The sequence below is a fragment of the Neolamprologus brichardi genome, chromosome 3 (genome assembly GCF_056152115.1).
Source record: "Neolamprologus brichardi isolate AB-2024 chromosome 3, ASM5615211v1, whole genome shotgun sequence".
Taxonomy (NCBI): Eukaryota; Metazoa; Chordata; class Actinopteri; order Cichliformes; family Cichlidae; genus Neolamprologus; species Neolamprologus brichardi.
The window spans coordinates 8,383,954-8,405,055 of NC_142106.1; the positions used below are offsets into that span (position 1 = coordinate 8,383,954).

General features: G+C 39.7%; 1 protein-coding gene across 1 annotated transcript in view; it reads right to left on the minus strand.

Annotated features, from left to right (window-relative positions):
- Positions 1 to 9,497: 9,497 nt before the first annotated feature.
- LOC148103365 (uncharacterized) overlaps positions 9,498 to 21,102 on the minus strand; it is a 44,140-nt gene continuing 32,535 nt past the window's right edge. The window contains exons 1-2 of the mRNA XM_087832251.1: positions 11,179 to 11,328; positions 9,498 to 10,731 (exon numbers count right to left, since the gene is read on the minus strand). Of these exons, the coding sequence (XP_087688377.1) occupies positions 9,511 to 10,731; positions 11,179 to 11,328 (1,371 nt within the window). The 3' untranslated portion in view covers positions 9,498 to 9,510. Of the gene's footprint in view, positions 10,732 to 11,178 lie in introns of the transcript that reaches the window.

Consider the following 21,102-nt stretch of genomic DNA (forward strand, 5'->3'; position numbering starts at 1 on the left):
TTTAGAATATTTAACAGGAGCAAGTTTCATTTTTCCCTGGTTTTACTACCACACTGTTCACCAAAATGCAGAAGGGTCACCTCTTCACCCTCACATGGAAGATGTAATCTGATTGGCATGGTGGTATATTTGAAGCAGGTCCCTTGTGTAGCGCTGGAACCCAGTCACAATGTGTTTCATCCATTTCATAGGCTGGTTTGCTGCAATAATGCCAAATAATTAGCAACTCTATAAATAGAGATTGACAGACCACATGACTTTCACGCATTGCATGCCGGGAACCAGTGGCAAAAAATCCAAGTACTGCATCAAATGCAAGCATTTGCAGCACCGCAAAATGTTCATTCTCCCGTTCCAATACCTTCTTGGTTTTTCTTTGCCCCCCAAAAAAGTAATGTACAAAACGAAGGAGAACAATACCGGTCCGTACAAAGACAGACTCAACGAAAAGGCAAAGAAAAGATACGAGGAAACAATCAAAGGAGTGAAAGGGTTAGACCCACACAGAGCACACAGAGTGGCCAAAAAACATTAGCGTATTATTTATGACATTTAATGGAGTTCGAAGTTAGCAGAAAGGTAACTCGCTAGCTTCTATCTAAATACAATATAGCATGTCCTGACTGCGGGTTTTGGAAACAAATTAAAACATACAGCTCTGTTATCACTTCCAACATAAATGAAGACAAAAAACTAAACAGCAGTGACGTTTGTAGGTTACTGAAGTTTGGCTAGCTGGTATATAGTGGTGTGCTACGTGACCACTAGCGACACAGTTCTGTTAGCATAATATAAACAAGCTAACTTTTTTTCCACTCGATAAAAGTTAACGTGAGTGTTCTCGGTGGTCAGGAACAAATGTAATCGCATGGCAGGATGCTGTAAAAGGACTAAACTTCAGCCAGGAGAACAACTGAGATAATCCATCCACAATACAAGGTTAGTCATTCATATACTGCGGCATGGGCTAGGCTGTAGTTACATCGTAAGGTTTTAAAAACTGAGCTTAAATAAATGATTAGCGGTAATAAAAGCTGAGTGAGGTCAACAGTGATCACTGACTGTTTTGTGAGCTTTTTGAGATTAAATAGAAGAAAATACATAACATTAAACATGTTAACAACACAAAAACCATATTAAACGCAGACTACTTTAGGCCCGGAAGTAGGATTTGTCACGTCATCACTTAACGACCAGATAGAAGGTAGTTCTGCAAAATCCCTCAGTAGGATTTTTGTTCTAATTTGCTATGACCTCAGAGCGAATCGAAAATAAAACTAATAGGCTATAAGAGTGATATGAACATATTTAGAACTTACCGGAATGAAAATGTCTGTAGTACACCAACAGATATTTGGAGATGGAAGAGAACTGGTTATCAGCTCGTCTCACAGCTGCTATCCAGGCTAGACGCAGTAACATCCGATACACGAGCTGCCTCGTGTTGCTTCCAGGTTGGGAAAGAATGAAAAGATAAACCCTTTTCAAGCATATTCTCTTGCCGGTCGGACAATCAAGCATCGCAGCCGACCACACAGCAAGAACAAACCATAGCTGGTGTTATCCATGTGCTTTCGACCCTCTGTCGCTTGAGCTTTGCCCCGGAAAATGGCGCATCAGGCCAAAATCCTTTCCATGCCCACCCCCCCGTGACATCACACTCCCTTCTCAGCAAGCTTCCACTACTCTCACTAGTGATGGGTCGGTCGCGAACGAAATGGCTCTTAGAGCCGGGTCTTTGACATGAACGACGCGAGCCGGCTCCTTATCGCGAGCCATGTTTTTTTTTTCTCTCACCCTCTCTCTCGCACTTTTTTCCGCTTCACTCAGCATGCGAGCCTTGTGCTTTACGCTGGGAAGAGGGGGGAGGGGTGGTAGCAGTAGCACAGGAACAGAGCAGGAGGGAGAGAGAAAGAAAGAGAGCCAGGGACAACAACGTCACATTAGAAAGGTATAGTAATCATCCACAACTATTTTCAGTTGCAGATGATAAAGGATTCAGAATAGTTTATTCATGCAGGTCCATATGACAGAGAATATGCATGTTCTTTTTGTTTTCATATTATAATTTATATTTAATTGTGTTGTGGTTTGCAGTGTTTTGTGTTGTTTCACTTTAAATTTGTAAAAGGAAAAAGTTTAAATGTGAATAGTTGATTTTTGTATTATATGATTTATTTATTACATTTTATGTGGAGTGAATAAATAAAAGTATATTTATGGTGGCCCCTACAGACAAAGCACATACAAACCCTGAAGCATGTACAAACTCCGAAGCACGTACAAACTCCGAAGCACGTACAAACGCCGAAGCACGTTCAAACTCCAAAACACGTAAAGAAAACCTAAAAACTCCAAAACACGTACAAACTCCAAATCACGTAAAAACTCCAAAACACGTACAAAACACAACAGAAGTACTCCAGGATGCTAGGGGCAGTGTTGAACTTTTGTTACCTAGTGGCTACACAAGCCAGCAAGTACCGACAACCGGATTTGGTGTGTGGTAATAACAGGTAAATGAACTTTTTTTAAAAAATTATTTGACTATATATGAATACTTGTGTATAAATACACAAACAATACACATATGCTTTCATGCTTTCAATTGTGTAATTTAAGTGATCTAGGTAGCTCGGTTTTGGAAGTTCAGTCATGCTAGCTGTGTTTTGGAGTTTGTACGTGTTTTGTCTCTAGAGGCCACCGCATATATTTATATATAAACATATATAAATAAAACCACTTTTTTACATAAGTAATTCCTTTTGTGCATAATTTTATATTATTGTTAATAATAAATTAATTAAAGCAACAAAAAAACCTGAAGAGCCGGTTCTTAGCCAAAAGAACCGGCTCTTTTTAGTGAGCCGAACCAAAAGAGCCGGTTCTCTAAAAAGAGCCGGAAATCCCATCACTAACTCTCACCCTGGGGTTGCGCTCCCCCACGCTTGTACCTGGCTTCATGTCCTGGTGGTGGGGGTTGGTTGTTCTCCTGCCCTGCACCCCATCCTTTTGTTCATATTCCAAGACTACTTTTCTTTATGTATTCTTTCCCCCTAGCAACCGCCATATTATGATGTTGCAAGCAATCACAAACTCTACAGTCTGTCTAACTCCAATGTATACCAAGCAATCTATTATTCTCAACATAGCAAAACTCAGCATAAATTGAACCTGCATTAAAGTTAGCTCGATGCTTACCTTTAGACGAGCCCACAAACCGAGAGAAACTCCGTGATGAAGCTGGAAGTCTTTCCAAACACAGGAAACAGATCAGGGAGCAGAGACCCACGTGGTTCACGCTGATCTCAGCTACGATCCAGGAGACAAGGGTGTGCAGATCGATGCAGATATCGATCCAAACGTTGGTAGTGGTATATGTTCCTGTAAGTTTACTACTTTACTCCCGTTTCATGAAAAAGCAGCTCTCTCTGCTCGACTCCTCTCCTCCCCTGCACACACACTTTGCTCCTCCCCCTTTACCCGGCTCCGCGGTGATTTGTTGCTGTGCGGTCACGTGACTCAACAGCACAAGGTAACCCCGCGGAGTGTTATTTCAAAAGTAGCGCCAATCTCCTTTTGTTAAACTCTTTTCCTTGGCCTCGATGAAAACGTCATCGTGGGGAGGACAACTGCTGAGAAGTCAGGAAAACAGAGGAGCTGTGCTGACAATTGGAACAGCCTTACACTCGTCTCTCTGTAACAACGTGACACCGGATGTCCGCCTGTTGAAACTACATTGTGCTGAAGATGGACTACAAAACAAACATCTTATTTCGTCACAATGTGTTCTAACCCTGTTGTTTTATGGAGGTCATATAAACGAGAACAGTCTGTTAAAAATATTGCTTCATTATTAAGTTTGAATTTTAAAGAAGAAGGAACAGTTAGGGTCAGATTTACTAACATCTGCAGCAGCTCAAACACGTCTTTTGATGTTAAAGAGCTGCTAGATTTACTGAAGAGACTGTCCTAAAACTCTCCAGTCAGTCCTCAAGCTGTGTTTTGAGGTGAGCCCTGCTTATTTTTCCTCCATAATACAGTTTATATGAAGCTGAAATGAATTACGCTTCTTATTTTTTAAGAGTGCACACAGCTAACTCTCTCTGCTGAATATGTAAAAAATAAAAGTGTTACTGTGTTACATGCCTGACTGTTGCTCATGGTCTGATGGGAAATAATGTTTTCTGTTCTTTAGCACATCGAAGAGTCAGCTGTTCACAGCTGCTCTCAAGCAGATTTTTACTGAACTGGAGTGGCTTCTTCATAGAGAGATTAAAGCACACTGTTAGTAGATCATCCTGCAATTGTGACATCACAATAATTGGCCTCACTTTACAAATCTGTCACTTCTATAACATATGAAATTAAATACATAATACAATAAGTACTTTGTGAAGGACTTTGCTGACATCTTGGCTGAATACATGCCAAAATATGATTGTGTTCTTATCGTGTTAATATTCATGTGTGTTGTCCTGATATGCCCATGGCAAAGGGCTTTTAAAGCCTTATTGATTCTTTTAATGTGGTGCAATGTGTGACCTGTCCCACACATGAATGTGGACACACACTTGATCTTGTTTTATCTCATGTTTTGTTGTGTTTTTTGTTTTGTTTTTTAATGAAGAGATTTGTGATGCTGTGTTTTCTGACCACAGTCCTGTGATGTTTGAAGTTCCTCTTGCCTGTACCTCAGTTAAACCTCACGCTGCTGCTCGGCGCTGTCGAGTTTTTATCTCCTCCCTTGCTGAGCAGTTTTCAACAGTTTTAACCAGAACTGTAAAATCCCAGATTTTTAATGCAGCCAGACCACAGAACTGAGCTCATGGTTTTATTCCACCTGCCAGACTGCTTTGGACTGCTTTGCACATGGCTCCATTAAAATCCAGGCATTCTAAAACTAAATCTGAGCCCTGGCTGAACGACACGACCCGAGCTGTCAGACACGAGTGCCGTCGAGCTGAGCACACGTGGAAAAAGGACAATTTACAAGTGTCATTACAGATGCTAAAGGACTGTTAGCGTCAATATAAAAAAAATCCACTTACCTGAAATTATTCTGTGAAACTGTAACAACATGCATGTTTTATTTAAAACTATTAACTCTGTTCTCAGTGCACCACATACTGACTCTATCAAGCCCTTCTCTGCAGCCTGAGAAAGTTTTTTTCAATTCAATTCAATGATAAAAAGACTGAGGTGATGATTTTTGGTAGCCCCACTGAGACCCCAAATGTATATTTAGATTCGTTGGCTCGGTATGTTAAGCCAACTGTCACAAACCTGCTGGTCAAAGTGGACTGTGATCTGAAGCTTGACAGTTAGATTAAGGCAGTGGTAAAATCAAGCATCTTTCAGCTGAGGCAGCTGGCTAAAATGAAGCCAATTCTTTCACAGAGGCACTTTGAGACAGTTATCTAGCACTCGATTGGATTACTGTAATGCACTTTATATATGGGTCAGTGCTTCATACATCTACAGAAGATTCACCTGCTGCACATTTCTTTTAGGATTCCTTTTAAAATTCTTTTATTTGCGTTTAAAGCCCTCCATGGCCTCGTCCAATCTTATCTCTCTGAGCTGCTACTGCCGTATACACCCACCTGCTCTCTTAAGTCAGCTGATCAGCTTTTCCTGAATGTACCCAGGACTGAGCATAAACTTAGAGGAGATCGTGCTTTTGCTCAGCCCTAGGGAGTAGCCTAAGCCCGGCAGGAGTGGATATTGCTGTGGGTAATGAGAAAAGATGACATTATATGCCACGGTAAATGCACTGCCTAATTGTTACCTCTCCCCATTGCCTTCAGTGGCAGGCAGCAGGAAACAGATCAGGAGGCAGAGATGATCTTTAAGTTTAACATTACTCACAATATTGCCAAAGAGTGATAAGGAATTTAAGCACAAGCACGTTTCAGTAACTTATCTTTCTTGTAGATCTGTGCTCCAAATAAAGAACTTTGTCCTGACAAGATTATTGGTTAAAATAATCAATCAACATGTGAACATTAGCTGATGCTGCTGAAGCGAAGCAGAGCAAAGTTACAGGGGTTTTATTAGAGACACAGCTAAGCGTTTTGAAATTTCGCATAATTTTAAAAAGTTTGAATTTGTTCAGTAGCCTATTGAACAGCAAAAATGAGACTTTCTTTTCAGAATTAGGTAAAAGGAAAAGGACAGCGCTGTAAACAACAGTAGATTTGTGCGTAATAAACAAGTGAATAATGCAGAAAACAGATTTTTTTGACGGGAAACTGTGCGTGGGGGATGCATGGGGGAAGCTCTGTGCCAATTTTATCAACAACTACAGATTTTATCCTTTTCTGGATGCAATACCTTGGCCTCCAGTAACACTATATGGAATCTTAGAGTCATTTTGACCAGGATTTCTCCTTTAATGGAAATATTAAGCAAATATTTATGACTGCTTTCTTCCATTGCTGCAATATCTTTAAAATCAGAAATATCCTGTCCCAGAGTGATGCTGAAAAACTCGTTCATGCATTTATTTCTTCTTGTCGGGAATATTGTAATTCATTATTATCAGGATGTTCTTCTTTGCGTTGGGACACAGGCAGGATGGGATGGCTGCTGTTTTATCTATGTGTGGATGCACATGCCCAGCTCCCAAATTGTACCCAAATACTGTACGTCCCTCCATCCAACCACACACTTTTGGGACTGTGACCACCCACTGCACATGCTCCACCGAGGTATCACTGTGAATGACAACATCATCCAGGTAGCAAACAGCATATGCAGTGTGAGGACGCCGCTATCGCTACAGGAGGTGCTGAAAAATGCCCGAGGCTACAAACAAGCCTAACAGAAGTGTGACGAATGGTACGAACCATACAGAGTAGAGAAGGCTGGTTTTGTCTTTGGCCTCTGCAGACAAGGGAATCTGCCAGTAGGCGTTAGTTAAATCCAGCATCATAAAAACAAGCAGCGCTTATACAGTCAGGTCAACCTGGGGCATGGGATAAGCGTCAAACCATGAGACCTTCACTTTGTGACAATCATCACAGAACCGTATAAAACCCTGCGCTCACTTCTTAATTACCTGGAAGCACCTTAAAGACAACCGGCCCCTCTCAACAGCTGGGACAAATCATCTGGCAAACAGATAAGCATAGGAGACCAAACACTGAGGAACAAATCCTCATTTCATCCTGAGATAACAGCATTTTCACCATTTCAGCCAATTCCTTTTGCACAATTTGTCTCTTGTGCTTAGGCAACCTGTAGGGCCATGAACACACTTTCCAGGCTGCGTTTCAAATTGGTGCTGCATAAGAGTCTTGCAGATGGTCGGGGGGAGAACACATCTGCAAACTACTGTTGCAATGCAGGAACATCTGCTTTATTGGAATGTGTGAAATGCTAATCACAATGCATCTTAAACACACTCTGTGAAAACTTCATGCCCACATCTTGTTTTTAAGAAAAATCAAACATCTTTTCCTTAAGATCATTTCAGAGTTTTTAATGAGCTGCATGAACCGTGCCGAGAGCAGCCAAGTCTCCTCCTCTGATAAACCTCCACATGTACCACTAAAAACATTTAAATTAGTTTGAATCGGAAATCATGGGTCAAACTACTTGCTGTGAGACCATTTCTTTATTTTTCACACCAAACTGTTTAAAAAGATAAACTTTACACAGAGTTCATCAAATATAACTAACGCTTTAACATTATCAGGATTTCATAATACAGACTTCAAATCAAAAGGAAAACAGCTGCAGAACATGTGGATCAAAATGAATTCATTAAAAAATAATGTGTGGACTTCAAGGATACAGTAAATACACTGAAGTGAAAGGAGGAGCCAAAAATAGATGTTTAATAGGATTTGAATTAACTAAAATTAGTCACCTGTGATCTTTAAAATGGTTCTGATGTGTGTTGCTGTTTTTAACTTTCATCAGTTCTTTGCTGCCACTGTGAATATTGTGTTCTTTCCCTAATTAAATAAAGGTTACACAGCCTCACTGCTCCATCTTCTGGTAGAAAAAAAAAAAAAAAAAAAAAGGTATTACATGGAAGTGCAGCCCAAAACCAGTTCAGCTTGAGTTTCTTTTTTCTGGACATAAAGTCACAGCAGGTATTGTTTCAAAGCTGGTGGACAGATTTAGTTCATTTTGGAAGTTTTAAGAGCAACTGCTGTGTAATTATTTGCGGTTTTGGGAGAAAAGGATTTAAGAGAAGATTTTACCACAGCAAAAGTTTAAATATGAATGAAGGATTGAAATTTAACTGAGGTGAAACATGCAATGAATACATAAAAAATAAGTTAATTTTGGAAAAGCTAAAAAAGTTCAAATAAAACAAATGATTTACATATCCATATGTGATTTTTGATAGAATACCAGTTTGGTTAAAAAAAAAGAAAGAAAAGACATTCCTATAACTTTAATAGTACAACTACTAAACACTACTGTGTCCTAAGGGAACAAAGAATAAAATGTAACAGAGATAACATTTTAGAGAATTAAAATCCCTCAAAGGAAAAAACATAAACTTGATATACATATCTATACATGCAGCTTCCTAAATGTAACATTCAGGATTATTCACTGCAGGTCCAGATATCAGAGCTACCTCATCAGATCCAAGTGTGACATCAGCTGACACTCTTTACAGGAGATTCCATCTGAACTCTGTGGAGCCTGATCTCAAGGTTTTTAAGTCTGACCCTGAAACCAGAAGAGGATCTTTCTCTCTCTTCAGATTCATTGTGATCCAGTGATTTCAGTCCTGCATGATCAGGCTGATGTTTGCACAGAGCAGATAATGAAGTGAATGTTTTTGCACATTGGTAACAGTGAAACAGTTTATTTACAGCGTGGGATTGTTTGTGTTCGGAGTATGAACTGACATTCCTGAAGCTCGTGTCACACTGGTCACAGCTGAAGTTCACTTCCATGTGCGTACGTTCATATTTGTTACGATGACCTGATTGTGAGAAGCTTTTTTCACAGTGTCTGCACTTGTATGGTGTCTCTCCTGTGTGGATTTGCTTATGCTTTTTCTTTAAGCTCACGTGCAGTGGTGAAGGATGACCCACACTAGTCACAGATGTGCTTTTTCACCCCACTGTGGTAGAGTTCATGTATTTTTAATGTACTTGGTGTGTGGAAGCCTCTCCCACATTCTTTGCAGTAGTTCATTTCGTCTCCAGTGTGTCTACGTTGATGTGATTTTAGGTCCCGTTGATGATTGGAAGTTTTTCTACAAAGGTCACAGAGAAACTCTTTCCCACCACCACAGTGACGACAGGGTTGAGAAATGGATCTATCTGCGTCGCTCTGCTTTTTTATTTTTATCCTGAATGTCGCCTGAAACAAAGAGCATCTCTGCCAACGTCCAATTACGTTTTACTGTTTACATTATAACACTCAGCTTACTGGGCGAAAACGACAACAGTTCATTCAGTATAACTCCATAAGTTTACTGATGAGACTTGTTCCAAACAATCAGGTTAAAGGATAAAAGGATAAATACATACTTCACAGTAACTGCACTTGTAGAGATTTAAAAATCTTCTCATACAAATCACTTTTGTAAGGTCTCTCCTCACTGTGGCTAAACATGTGTTGTTGTAACTGTGCATCTGTTGTAAACAGTTTCCCACACTGATCACAGCAGTAAACACCATTTCCAGTGTGAATCCGTAGGTGAATATTTCGGTCGTGTTTTTCACTGAAACTTTTTCCACAAAAGTTGCAGCTGTATGCCTTAATTCCAGAGTGGGTAACTAGATGCCTCTGTAAGTTTCGACTTTGAGCAAAAGCTTTACCACACAAGTCACAGTAGTGTGCTTTAACTACACTGTGGATGAGTTGGTGTTTTTTTAAGCCCTCACGATACGTAAAAGACTTTCCACACAAGTCACAGCTGTAAGGTTTAACTCCACTGTGGATGAGTTGGTGTGTTTTTAAGTTTTCAGCCTGGGTAAAAGATTTCCCACAGTCATCACAACTGTAAGGTTTAACTCCACTGTGGATGCGTTGGTGTTTTTTTAAACCTCCAGACTCGGTAAAAGACTTTCCACACAAGTCACAGCTGTAAGGTTTAACTCCACTGTGGACGAGTTGGTGTTTTTTAAAGCCCTCACGATATGTAAAAGACTTTCCACACAAGTCACAGCTGTAAGGTTTAAATCCACTGTGGATGAGTTGGTGTTTTTTTAAGTGTCCAGCCTCGGTAAAATACTTTCCACACAAGTCACAGCTGTAAGGTTTAAATCCACTGTGGATGAGTTGGTGTCTTTTTAAGTGTCCAGCCTGGGTAAAAGACTTTCCACACAAGTCACAGCTGTAAGGTTTAAATCCACTGTGGATGAGTTGGTGTGTTTTTAAGCTTTGAGCATGGGTAAAAGACTTTCCACACAACTCACAGCTGTACGGTTTAACTCCACTGTGGATGACTTGGTGTTTTTTTAAACCTCCAGCCAGGGTAAAATACTTTCCACACAAGTCGCAGCTGTAAGGTTTAACTCCACTGTGGATGAGTTGGTGTGTTTTTAAGCTTCCAGCCTGGGTAAAAGAATTTCCACACAAATCACAGCTGTACGCTTTAACTCCACTGTGGACGAGTTGGTGTCTTTTCAAGCCTCCACCCCGGGTAAAATCCTTCCCACACTCATCACAGCTGTAGGTTTTCTCTCCCTTTCTTCTGTGAGGTTTATCGGCGTCCTGAGAGCGCTGACTTCTCGCTCCATGTTGGTCCTGCAGTGACAGAGATACAAACAGAAATAGTGAGTGAAATGCAGTCGTGGAACAAACTGTAACTCCCTCTATTAGTGGAATCAAACATGTCAACAAACACATTGTAGGTGTGTTTCCATCACCTTCTGGTCATAGTATCACATTTCAATGATGTGCTACAATGACAGTCGTAATGAAAAATACATATTGAAGAAATATTGATAAGTGGAGAAAATATTTTACTCATAAAAAATTGTGAGTTCAATTTTTGATATTGTTGTTTCAATGTGTGCCGATAAAAAATTATGTGTGTATCTTCTTGTAACATCTGAGTTTTTTGTTGTGAATGTAGATTCTGTGTATATGGAGGAGGGATGGAAAAGATAAAGCTGCTGTTAACATCTTTTTAAAAACCAACAAGCTGTGTACACAGTTTCAATAACAGTGTAACTCTGATGTTTTTCTCACCTTTTGTGTTGAAGTCATTTTTTCCTCAGTCCAAATGGCTGAAATTGTTCCTCTGTTGCTCCACCAGACTCTTCTCCTGTTACTCAGCTGGGACACAAAAAGTATATGTATTTTATCCCTGATAAAAAAAAAAGCAGAGCAAATAAACATGACTAAACTCCTCAGTGACAACAATACCTATGAAACTTCAATGTGGAAACCGAGAAGCAGCTACAACAAGAAAGTCATCAGCTATTCACAAGAACCTGAAAGGGAAAAAGCCACTGACCCCCCTGCATATCACTGCCTTTACCCAGTGGATGCTACACCCTGTATATATGGACCTCTATAGATCCACAAGTCCGGCTCACACTCAATGGTAGCAGTACCACCTGAAGCACCTCATTAGATTCCACCTACTCCACCCAGACAACCCATATGGAAAGGATATATATAAATCTTATAAAGTTTGTATCTGTCTTGTGTGAAACTTGTATGAAAAGCATACAAGAGTGAAAACAGATATAAGATCCCTTGAAAAATTATATAATGAATCAAATAATTTTTATAATTTTTTACTATTTCTTTTCCATATGGGAAGGTAAAGGGTGGTTGTATGTAGGGATGGGTATCGTTTAGGTTTTATCCGATACCAGTACCAAACTGGTACTTTTGAAACGGTGCCAGTGCTTAAACGGTGCTCAAACTGGTGCTTAAAGAATGGAGAACACAAAATTGGTCCAAAAACCTCTCATGTTCAGCTGTTTTTTTTGTAAAAAGATAACAATGTTAGCCTTTTCTGCAGCTATAGGGCATATATGGTATCACTCTTGGCTGGAAGCAGTGCTTAAACAATGGAAAAAACACAAACTTTGTCCAAAAAACTAAACTTTGTTTAGCCGTTTTCCATTTTTTCTTTGGTCATTTTAGCCTTTTTGGCCAGGGTGAAGGGAGTATCTGCCATCATACAAGGAGAAAGCCGCATGTGACGGTGTTTGCTAGTTCACCTTACATGCATTAATGTAATAACGTGGTTAGCCTACTCAACGTAAATTACACACGAACAACATTAAGCTACATATATTGTTACAAATATATGTAAGAATTGAGCCAAATTTAGTAATGCCAACAAAATGAAATAGCAATATTTGTATCTTATATATGATACATCTATATATACACTGTCAAAGATACTTGTCTTTGAGTGAAGATTTAAGGTGATAGGACATAAACAAATGCAACTTGAATCTTTACTGAAGCTCAGTGTTTGACACAGAGTTCAAGTTCAATGCTGTAATAACTAATAATGATTAATATAATAATAACTGTAATATTGGCAGTATAATATTTACATTACCAACATGAGATGACTTTAGTCTCATGAGCAACATTAGCTAATTGTTATTTACTAGCCAATCTTAAAATGACTGTTCAGTACAGAAATGAAGCCCAACAGTCATGTTTTTAGAGTCCCGCGGTCTCAGCCTCAGATACTCAACAAATCAAACAAAGCTCATATACAAATAAACAGATGAACAAAAACATTTTCTCTTTCATTTCAAACAATGCTGTATGAAATGTTTCCAGCGGTTAGTATCATGGTTGCTAGGCAACCTGAGCAGCGCCATGGAAGCCAGACCATCCCATTACACAAGCATCTCACTTCCGGTCTTCGAGAACGATTCCCGCGTGGCCCGCATCCTCCAAGGCTGCAGACCCTGAATTGGAATACAGCCTATAAAGGTGTGTGTATGAGAAGTACTCCTCAGAACCACTTGGTGTTTGCTGTGACTGCATGTAGTGGGATCAGTGGTAATAAAGCTTTGATGAAAAATACTTCAGCCTCATCTGACCCTTCTTCTCCAGCTAGGATATCAAAAGAATCGGTGAAGTCAAGAGAAAGTGAACCTCAACAGCGCCTAGCCACACGAGAAGTCCGATCACTTTCTCTCTAAGCTTCTTAGACTCAGAACAAAAGTTGTCCGGCTTTGTGTGTCTGGCAAAATGCTTTTTACAAATCCTGCTGGAATAGGTCTGGTTACAGCCGCAGTCAAAGCATGATGGAAATAATTGAACAAGCAAGCAAATGTAGCCCTTTGGCACCCTTCACAGTAGGCTTCCACTACTCTCTCTATAGGGCTTTGGAGTTGACGTCACGGAACGCTGGGAACGCTGCGCCATCTTCCGGGGAAATGAATCAAAACAAACACACTGTGTTGTAACGACGACTACAAGAAAGATGCTTAAAAGTAGCTCAAAAGAGAATAGACTGTATAGAGACTGATTGCGTTGAGAGGCGAAGCAGCAGCACTTGCAGAAAATAGCGTGCATTGGAAATATGGACCCGCATGAAATACAGCCATGACGTAGAATCCCTGAAGACCTACCGCTATTGACGTAGCGTGACATTTTTTCGTACCTTGTCAGTGGAGTCAGCGAGTACAAGTCGTTAGTGCTGGGCGATATGACGATATATATCGTGTGGACGATAGAAAAGTGTCTATCGTGCCATTTGTCTTCTATTGTTTCTAACCCAAATTTTATAAATTATTACATAAAATATATAATTAACCCTTTACAACTGGTCGGAGAAGGCACTCCGTTTTACCTAAGTATTTTTAAATCCCTGTAGAACTGGAACCAAAAATGATTATTTTTGCATGTGAAACCGGAGGAGTTGTACTTGCATCTTATGCCATTAGCTTGTCCTAGGTCACAGTTTCCTTCCACATATAGCTTTGCAAAAATTGCATAAGAAGCACTTGCAGCAACAAAAAGATAATATTCCAGAAACACGCTTTGCTGATGTTCATAACACTTCCTACGTTGGCATATACGTCAGCGCGAATTATTGCATGTCCGCCATTACCTGCCCGAAACCGGAAGTGACGTCATTTTTGTGGGCCTTATAAGCCTATGTTGATGTTTATAAAAGTCATGTTTAACTTTATGCTTTTCTGTATTGTTTCTGGGATGCTTAGAACTCAAATTACACTGTTGGAAATATTATAATGCATCAAAATAAACTATTTTCACTTTTTCTGTAGTATATAAAAATTAGCGTATCTCAAAAATAAAACTATGAAGACACAAAATAAATTTCTCGTGGTTGGAAACTTTTCTATTTACAGTTTGGAAGATACACCTCTTAATTTTTTTTAACTAAAATATATGTAAAAAACAAAACAAAAAGATTTTCAATTCTTTTGTAGTTTTTTGCATTACAAGTTTTCCAATTTATGTAGTTACTATGGACCTAATGGATACATATGCATACTTATTATTAAAATTTGGGCTATAACGGATGTATTAATATATGGAAACTTGAAATGCTCCCACAAATGGCACTACTACAGTTAAAGAAATTGCAATAATTTATTCATATTTATTATAAATAATTCTAATTACACATCTTGCTTCCATGTTTGTATCCTGTGTCACTAAAAATACATTTTATTTTAGTTTTATACATTGATTAATGACCTGTAGAATCTCCTTATCATATTAAGTGATTCATAATTGTCACTTCATTTAAAAGTGATGACATCCTTGCATTACATACTTTAGGATCATTTTTTGCAGGCGGGTTTCTGAGAGAGAGCATGCAGATTTAGAATATAACATCCAGCGTTCTATAGATGGGTGCATAAAAAAAAGAAAAATTACATGTATGTGCTACCTTTCTAAACACATTGTTACATTTATGATAAAGTAGATAAAACATATTTGTGTCAGCCTTGGTTCATTAGTTTTTGTCTTTAGATTAACTTTGTCTGTGTGTGTTTCAAGTCCTGCACTCTCAAAGACTGAATGAACCAGCATTGCAGCCATGGGTCACTGAGCAACACAGGGAAGATTGAAGCCACCCACTGCACCTGTAAGGCTGGAGTCGTGGAGACCTGCACCCAAGTCACTGCTCTTCTGTTTAATGTAGAATATGACCAAGATACAACCAGAGGTTGGCCATGAGATGGACTTCTCCTCTTCAGCTGCCCAAAAAAAGGCTCTTGATCAAAACATAAACAGACCATCCGTATTGAAAGGTAAAACTAGCCGTCCTCAAAAAAGAAAAATCCTACCTGCTACTGTGGAGGAGCTGTCACCGCTATAGGGCATTGGAGCGTGATGTCACGGGGGTGGGCGTGGAAAGGATCTTGGCCTGATGCGCCATTTTCCGGGTCCAAACAAAGTGCAAGCGAAAAAGGAGCGAAGGCACACACAACAGCCATGGTTCGTATTTGCTGTGTGGTGTCACCGCTATAGGGCATTGGAGCGTGATGTCACGGGGGTGGGCGTGGAAAGGATCTTGGCCTGATGCGCCATTTTCCGGGTCCAAACAAAGTGCAAGCGAAAAAGGAGCGAAGGCACACACAACAGCCATGGTTCGTATTTGCTGTGTGGTCGGCTGTGGAATAAGCTTAAAAAGGGTTTGTCTTTTTATTCTTTCCTAACCTGGAAGCATCATGAGGGAACTTATATGGCGGACCTTACAAAACGAAGGCGTCCAGCCTGGATAGCAGCCATGAGACGGCTTGATATCCAGTTTGCTTCCATCTCCAGATATCTGTTGGTGTGCTCCAGACATTTTCACCCCGGTAAGTTCTGTATGTTCATATCACTCTTTATAGCTTAATAATATTATCGTTGGGGCTCTTGGAGGTTATAGAAATATGCGAACAAACATAGAATTGAGTGACTGTGGAGACATATGTGCTATGTAACGATTTGCTAACTCTTTCGCACAACTGTAGGGAAGCCTGCCTATGAAATGAATCAAAAAAATCCAGACTGGTTACCAACGTTACCAACGAGGGTTGGGGTTAACAAGATACGTGAAGATATCGGGGTAGGACAGTGGCGGTAAGTTGTCTGGGTCTTTACTCCACTGCCGTATTTCATAGTCCACACCAGAGGCGGAGGCAGACATTTGAAACACCCGGGGCTTAGCGCTAAAGGGTAGTATGCATGTGGGATTTTTTTTTTTTATTTTTTTTTTTTTTTTTGGGGGGGGGGGGGGGGGGCGGGGTTAGAAATTACTGAAAGATTAATTGGAGCATAGCTGAGCCACTGTGTGAGAGCTGAGCAGCAAAAGGAAATTAAGTGATGGTAGAAATGACTGAAAGATTAATAGGCTTTGTTATGAATTTTGTTCAAAAAAGAATGACTTCATATAGGAAAGAAAATATATATCACATATGCAGGACACCTTAAACTAGTTTTTTAATTAAGCAGCAAGGCAGAACAAAGTCGGCAGAACAAAGTCGGCCTGTATCAAGACACGCGGACTAAACCCCAATTTAACCAAACCCAGAACTGATCTGCAATTAAAACAGGACTACAACAGTTCAAAATCAGGACTACTTAGGACATGGCTATTCAACTAAGAAGTTAGTTGGGCCAGATTTTCAAACCGAGGAATTTATCTGGGCCAGATATTTTTTTGCAGCCAGTAAGCAGCAGATCATGATAAATTTCAAACCCACACAACTGTATTGAAAAACAAGTAATTTTTTTTATTCCTTTTTCCCCTGTAAATCTGGTGACCTCTCACAAATGCACACCAAAAGGTCCATTTAAAAAAGGGGAACTATAACTAAACTATTTTTTTTTGCACATTTGAAATAATAATAATAAAAAACATTTTGAACCCATCTCCTGCTAAAGACATTACATCAGTTTTCCTCAGGTCATCTAACAGCATTTCAAACTCGTCTGACGCCAGAACTTCAACTCTACGAACTGTCTGACAGGGGTACGTTTTTAATAGCAGATGTCACACTTACTTTAATTTTTTCGTCACTTATCACCGCATCCACCACGGCCAGCATGCAGTATTTCACTGTTTCAGAATCTGTGGAAGGCCTTTTCTTCTTCGCCAAGAAGCAAACACGAAGGAAAGCTGCTGCAACTCTCTTTTGGACTGTACAGGACCCTCACCATGGTAGTACAACTCCGGTTGTAAGATTATTAAACTCGCAGTTAAACTGTACTTTTGCAGCCCTCTCCTGAGATTGCTCTGGAAAGTTTGTGTAGAAAGTCTGGTGTTTGTCATTGTGGTGCCTTCGCAAGTACAGCAACACACTCACTGCAAATTAAACACATTGGTTTGGCATTTGGATTTGGCGGTAAAATGAATAAGTATTTGTCAGTCCAGGCAGGGTTAAACCGAAGTTTTCATTGTCAATTTTGCGCTTTTGGACTGAGAAAGACGTGCTGTTGTCGCATCATATATTACGATGATTGTTTAATATGTTTACATCACGGAGCATTGTGGGTTAAATATTGCTAGGCTACTAGGAGTGTTGCATTCACAGTCTACACTACGCTGTAGGAATTTTTAATTTTTTTAAATTAATTAATGAATTAATTTTTTGCGTTTTCTCTGTGTTTCTGCTAGGACCAGAGGCAGGGCCACTCACAGGTTGCTTCTAGGCCGCATTTGGCCCGCGGGCCGCCATTTGAATAGGCTTGACTTAGGATTTAACCAAGACAGAACCAGAATCAGAACTAGATGATATTAGCAAAAAAAATCATCATAGACCTGCACTACACTTATTTTTTTAATGCTAACAAAAGTACAATATTTAGATTGAGAAAAGTTTATATAATTATTTAGCCTTGTTGTGCAAACAAGCCTGCATAACTTAATAAATATATAACTCAAATATACAGTTGAAACCTGATATTTACATACTCTTCAGATAAAAACACTTTTTAATTGTAACATCAAATCAGACTAAATATTTATTTTTTTTAGATTGATAAATATAAAAAACATATTCTTTTCCTGGTGTTTTGGTTGACATCTCTTGATTTTCCAATTTCAAAGAAAAAGGCTCTGTGTTTTGCCTTACATACATCCACAGCTGTGCCACCAATTTACTCACATGGATTCTACTAACCTATCAGAAGCTTCTTAAGATCAGAATGGAAACGTCTGCAGTTTTCTTATTAATTAACAATAAACTTAGTGTATATGTACTACTAAATTTGATGAAAGTGATAAAAAGTAGAAGCTCTGTCTCTCTTTATTCTGACATTTAACTCATTCACAAGATATTTCAGTATTTATTTATCCAAAACAAAACAAGTTTACTCTAAATTGATGTTGTACAGTAAAAAAATGTTCTTGTATTTTCCATAAAGTGTATGTAAATATCTGGTTTCAACTGTGAATATACTGCTGTGTATTGAAGTTCCTCTTGTTTTGCATAGATATACTGAACCACATACAAAGCATAATATATAAAATAACATCTACCTGAGTTTTTTCTTTGAAAGAAGCTCCTTATGTCCACTCTTGTATATCAGTGCATTACTGAAACCGATTTATTTAGCCGTGGAGGGTAACAACTGAAAATAATAATAAATAAACACACATGTAAGCTAAGACTCTCTAAAAAAACAGCATTGTTGTTGATCGGCTTTTAATTTCGCCATTTGTTGATTCACTTGAAGAGCAAGTAACGTAATATGGGTCAAGTGATCAGTTTGACATCAATCTTTCGTGATACATCGTCATATTTAAATTTTTTGCACAGTACGAATGATTTGCTTTGGTACCTGGATGAACTTCAGTTCTCCTCTGTCTGCCTGGCTCCGTTTCTCCAACAGCGCACTGGCAGGCAGTAGCTGCCCCGCCCCGCTTAGTGCCTGACCTCGGATCATACCAATATTAGGGGGATTTACGCACAGTCGTAAATTCCCACAGTGTGCACTACGTGCTTCGGATATTGTGTGTAGCTTTTTGTTTTATACAGTTGTAAGCCAGGCATCTAACTATGAAAAAATTTACACTCCAAAAGACCCCGGGCTTCTGGCTCAGTAAGCCACGCCCCCCCACGCCCCCCCCGCCACTGGTCCAGACAAATTCTTTTTACACATACAGATCCTGATTTACAAGTACAAAATATTTATGACCACGTTTTGAGCCCATACTTGAGCTTTGCCCCGGAAAATGGCGAATCAGGCCAAAATCCTTTCCACGCCCACCCCTGTGACATCACGCTCCAAAGCCCTTTGGCCCCCTTCTCAGCAAGCTTCCACTACTCTCACCCTGGGGTTGCGCTCCCCCAGGCTTGTACCTGTGGCTCCATGTCCTGGGGGTGGGGGTTGGTTGTTCTCCTGCCCTGCACCCCATCCTTTTGTTCATATTCCAAGACTATTTTTCTTTATGTATTCTTTCCCCCCAGCAACCGCCATATTATGATGTTGCAAGCAATCACAAACTCTACAGTCTGTCTAACTCCAATGTCTACCAAGCAATCTATTATTCCGAACAGAGCTAAACTCAGCATAAACTGAACCCACATTAAAGTTAGCTCGATGCTTACCTTTAGACGAGCCCACAAACCGAGAGAAACTCCGTGATGAAGCTGGAAGTCTTAAGAAACAGATCAGGGAGCAGAGACCCACGTGGTTCACGCTGATCTCAGCTACAATCCAGGAGACAAGGGTGTGCAGATCGATGCAGATATCGATCCAAACGTTGGTAGTGGTATATGTTCCTGTAAGTTTACTACTTTACTCCCGTTTCATGAAAAAGCAGCTCTCTCTGCTCGACACCTCTCCTCCCCTGCACACACACTTTGCTCCTCCCCCTTTACCCGGCTCCGTTGTGATTTGTTGCTGTGCGGTCACGTGACTCACCTGCACAACGTAACCCAGTGGAGTGTTATTTCAAAAGTAGCGCCAATCTCCTTTTGTTAAACTCTTTTCCTTGGCTTCGATGAAAACGTCATCGTGGGGAGGACAACTGCTGAGAAGTCAGGAAAACAGAGGAGCTGTGCTGACAATTGGAACAGCCTTACACTCGTCTCTCTGTAACAACGTGACACCGGATGTCCGCCTGTTGAAACTACATTGTGCTGAAGATGGACTACAAAACAAACATCTTATTTCGTCACAATGTGTTCTAACCCTGTTGTTTTATGGAGGTCATATAAACGAGAACAGTCTGTTAAAAATATTGCTTCATTATTAAGTTTGAATTTTAAAGAAGAAGGAACAGTTAGGGTCAGATTTACTAACATCTGCAGCAGCTCAAACACGTCTTTTGATGTTAAAGAGCTGCTAGATTTACTGAAGAGACTGTCCTAAAACTCTCCAGTCAGTCCTCAAGCTGTGTTTTGAGGTGAGCCCCACTTATTTTTCCTCCATAATACAGTTTATATGAAGCTGAAATGAATTACGCTTCTTATTTTTTAATAGTGCACACAGCTAACTCTCTCTGCTGAATATGTAAAAAATAAAAGTGTTACTGTGTTACATGCCTGACTGTTGCTCATGGTCTGATGGGAAATAATGTTTTCTGTTCTTTAGCACATCGAAGAGTCAGCTGTTCACAGCTGCTCTCAAGCAGATTTTTACTGAACTGAAGTGGCTTCTTCATAGAGAGATTAAAGCACACTGTTAGTAGATCATCCTGCAATTGTGACATCACAATAATTTGCCTCGCTTTATAAATCTGTCACTTCTATAACATATGAAATTAAATACATAATACAATAAGTACTTTGTGAAGGACTTTGCTGACATCTTGGCTGAATACATGCCAAAATATGATTGTGTTCTTATCGTGTTAATATTCATGTGTGTTGTCCTGATATGCCCATGGCAAAGGGCTTTTAAAGCCTTATTGATTCTTTTAATGTGGTGCAATGTGTGACCTGTCCCACACATGAATGTGGACACACACTTGATCTTGTTTTATCTCATGTTTTGTTATGTTTTTTGTTTTGTTTTTTAATGAAGAGATTTGTGATGCTGTGTTTTCTGACCACAATCCTGTGATGTTTGAAGTTCCTCTTGCCTGTACCTCAGTTAAACCTCACGCTGCTGCTCGGCGCTGTCGAGTTTTTAACTCCTCCCTTCCTGAGCAGTTTTCAACAGTTTTAACCAGAACTGTAAAATCCCAGATTTTTAATGCAGCCAGACCACAGAACT